This window comes from Neopelma chrysocephalum, unplaced genomic scaffold (assembly GCF_003984885.1).
Source record: "Neopelma chrysocephalum unplaced genomic scaffold, ASM398488v2 Primary Assembly neopelma1_85482, whole genome shotgun sequence".
NCBI classification, from domain to species: Eukaryota; Metazoa; Chordata; class Aves; order Passeriformes; family Pipridae; genus Neopelma; species Neopelma chrysocephalum.
In genome coordinates, this window is record NW_020915215.1 from 1 (window position 1) to 1,874 (window position 1,874).

At 57.2% G+C, this 1,874-nt stretch overlaps 1 protein-coding gene across 1 annotated transcript; it reads left to right on the top strand.

Annotated features, from left to right (window-relative positions):
• Positions 1-160: 160 nt before the first annotated feature.
• Positions 161-1,418, top strand: LOC113979598 (bifunctional protein FolD 2-like; the record flags this gene model as incomplete). The annotated part of the gene is made up of 2 exons (XM_027706941.1): positions 161-303; positions 937-1,418. Coding segments are annotated over 2 exons (625 nt in total), but the record flags the coding sequence as incomplete, so codon positions are not given.
• Positions 1,419-1,874: the final 456 nt, after the last annotated feature.

The following is a 1,874-nucleotide window of genomic DNA, read 5'->3' on the forward strand; positions in this document are numbered from 1 at the left end:
GGCACTGCCCAGGCTCCCCAGGGTTTGGTCACGGCCCCAAGGCTGCCAGAGCTCCAGGGTTATTTGATCAGTGCTCTCAGGGACAGGGTGGGATTGTTGGGGTGTCTGTGCAGGCCCAGGAGCTGCACTTGATGATCCTGATGGGTCCCTTCCAACTCAGGATACTCCATGATTCTCTGATCTTGCCCTCTGCAGGGATCCCAACGCTGGGCAAGAACGTGGTGGTGGCCGGGAGGTCGAAGAACGTGGGGATGCCCATCGCGATGCTGCTCCACACCGACGGCAAACACGAGCGGCCCGGAGGTAGGAAACCTGTCCCACTGCCCTCTTCAGGCTCCTAGAGCCATCCCAGGGGTTCCTCAGGAACCTGGCCAAGGCTGGGGAGTTAATTCTGCACATGGTCCTAAAATTGTTAAGGTTGGAAAAGACCTTAAGGGTCATCAAGCCCAACCATCAACCAGCACCATGTTCACCACTAAACCATGTCCTCAAGTGCCACATCCACATGTTTTTTGAACACTTCCAGGGATGGTGGCTCCACCATTTCCCTGGGCAGCCTGTTCCAGTGTTTAACAACCCTTTTCTTGAAGGAATTTCCTCAATATCCAACCTAAACTTCCCCTTCCTGTTTCCTCTTCTCCTGTCCCTTGTTCCCTGGGAGCAGAGCCCGACACCCAGCTGGCTCCAGCCTCCTGTCAGGAAGTTGTAGAGACCAATAAGGTCTTCCCTGAGCCTTCTTGTAACATTTTGGAGCCTCCTTCATCAAGTCCTTGTCCCCTTCCATCCCAAGTCCTTCCCTCTGACTCCATAGGCTGTTCCCTGGGGTTTGTCAGCAGGCCCTGATGTTCCTGCTAAACACAGGGGTGGTCTGGAAGGGGAAGATGCAGAGAACTGGCTGGGTTTGGGAATTAAAGCTCCATGGAATCCCTCTCCCAGGTGATGCCACGGTCACGATCTCCCACCGCTACACCCCCAAGGAGCAGCTGAAGCAGCACATGATCCGTGCCGACATCGTGGTGGCAGCAGCAGGTAGGGCCTGGCTGGTGGCACAGCTGAGGGGCACAGAGGGTGCTCCTGGCGGGAATCCTTGGCATGGAATGTTCTGGAGCCTCTCTGGCAGCGTGGGAGAGTCTGGTGCTCCCAGGGCTGCAGGTGAGGGGCTGCTGGAGCCAGTTCATCCTGTGCTAAGAGCACAGAAGCCAAGGAGCAGCATGTTTGGTGTTCCCAGCAGAGCTGTTTGTGGCTTTGCCTTTGAGATGGAAAATAACACCTGGCAGGAGGGGCTTGGCCTGCCCATGACACCTGATCAGATCCTAAAGAGCAACGTGGAATCAGAGGCTATAATGAGCTGGAAGGGACCCATCAAGTGCAGCTCCTGGGCCTGCACAGACACCCCAACAATCCCACCCTGTCCCTGAGAGCACTGATCAAACAACCCTGGAGCTCTGGCAGCCTTGGGGCCGTGACCAAACCCTGGGGAGCCTGGGCAGAGCCAACCACCCTCTGGGGGAAGAACCTTCCCCTGAGATCCAACCTGACCCTGCCCTGACACAGCTCCAGCTGTTCCAGGGTCCTGTCCCTGCTCACAAAGAGCAGAGATCGGAGCTGCCCCCCAGGAGGATGTTGAAGACCCCAATGAGGTCTGACTTCAGTCTCTTCTTCTCCAGCTGAACAAACCAAGTGCCCTCAGCTGCTCCTCATAAGGCCCCTCCAGACCCTTCCCCATCCTCGTGGCCTCCTTTGGACACTCTCCAATGGTTTTGTTCCATTGTGTCCCCCCAAACTGCCCCAATGTTGAGGGGAGGCCGCCCCAGGGCAGAGCAGAGTGGGACAATCCCCTCCCTGATGCCCCCAGGACACGTTGGCCCTCCTGG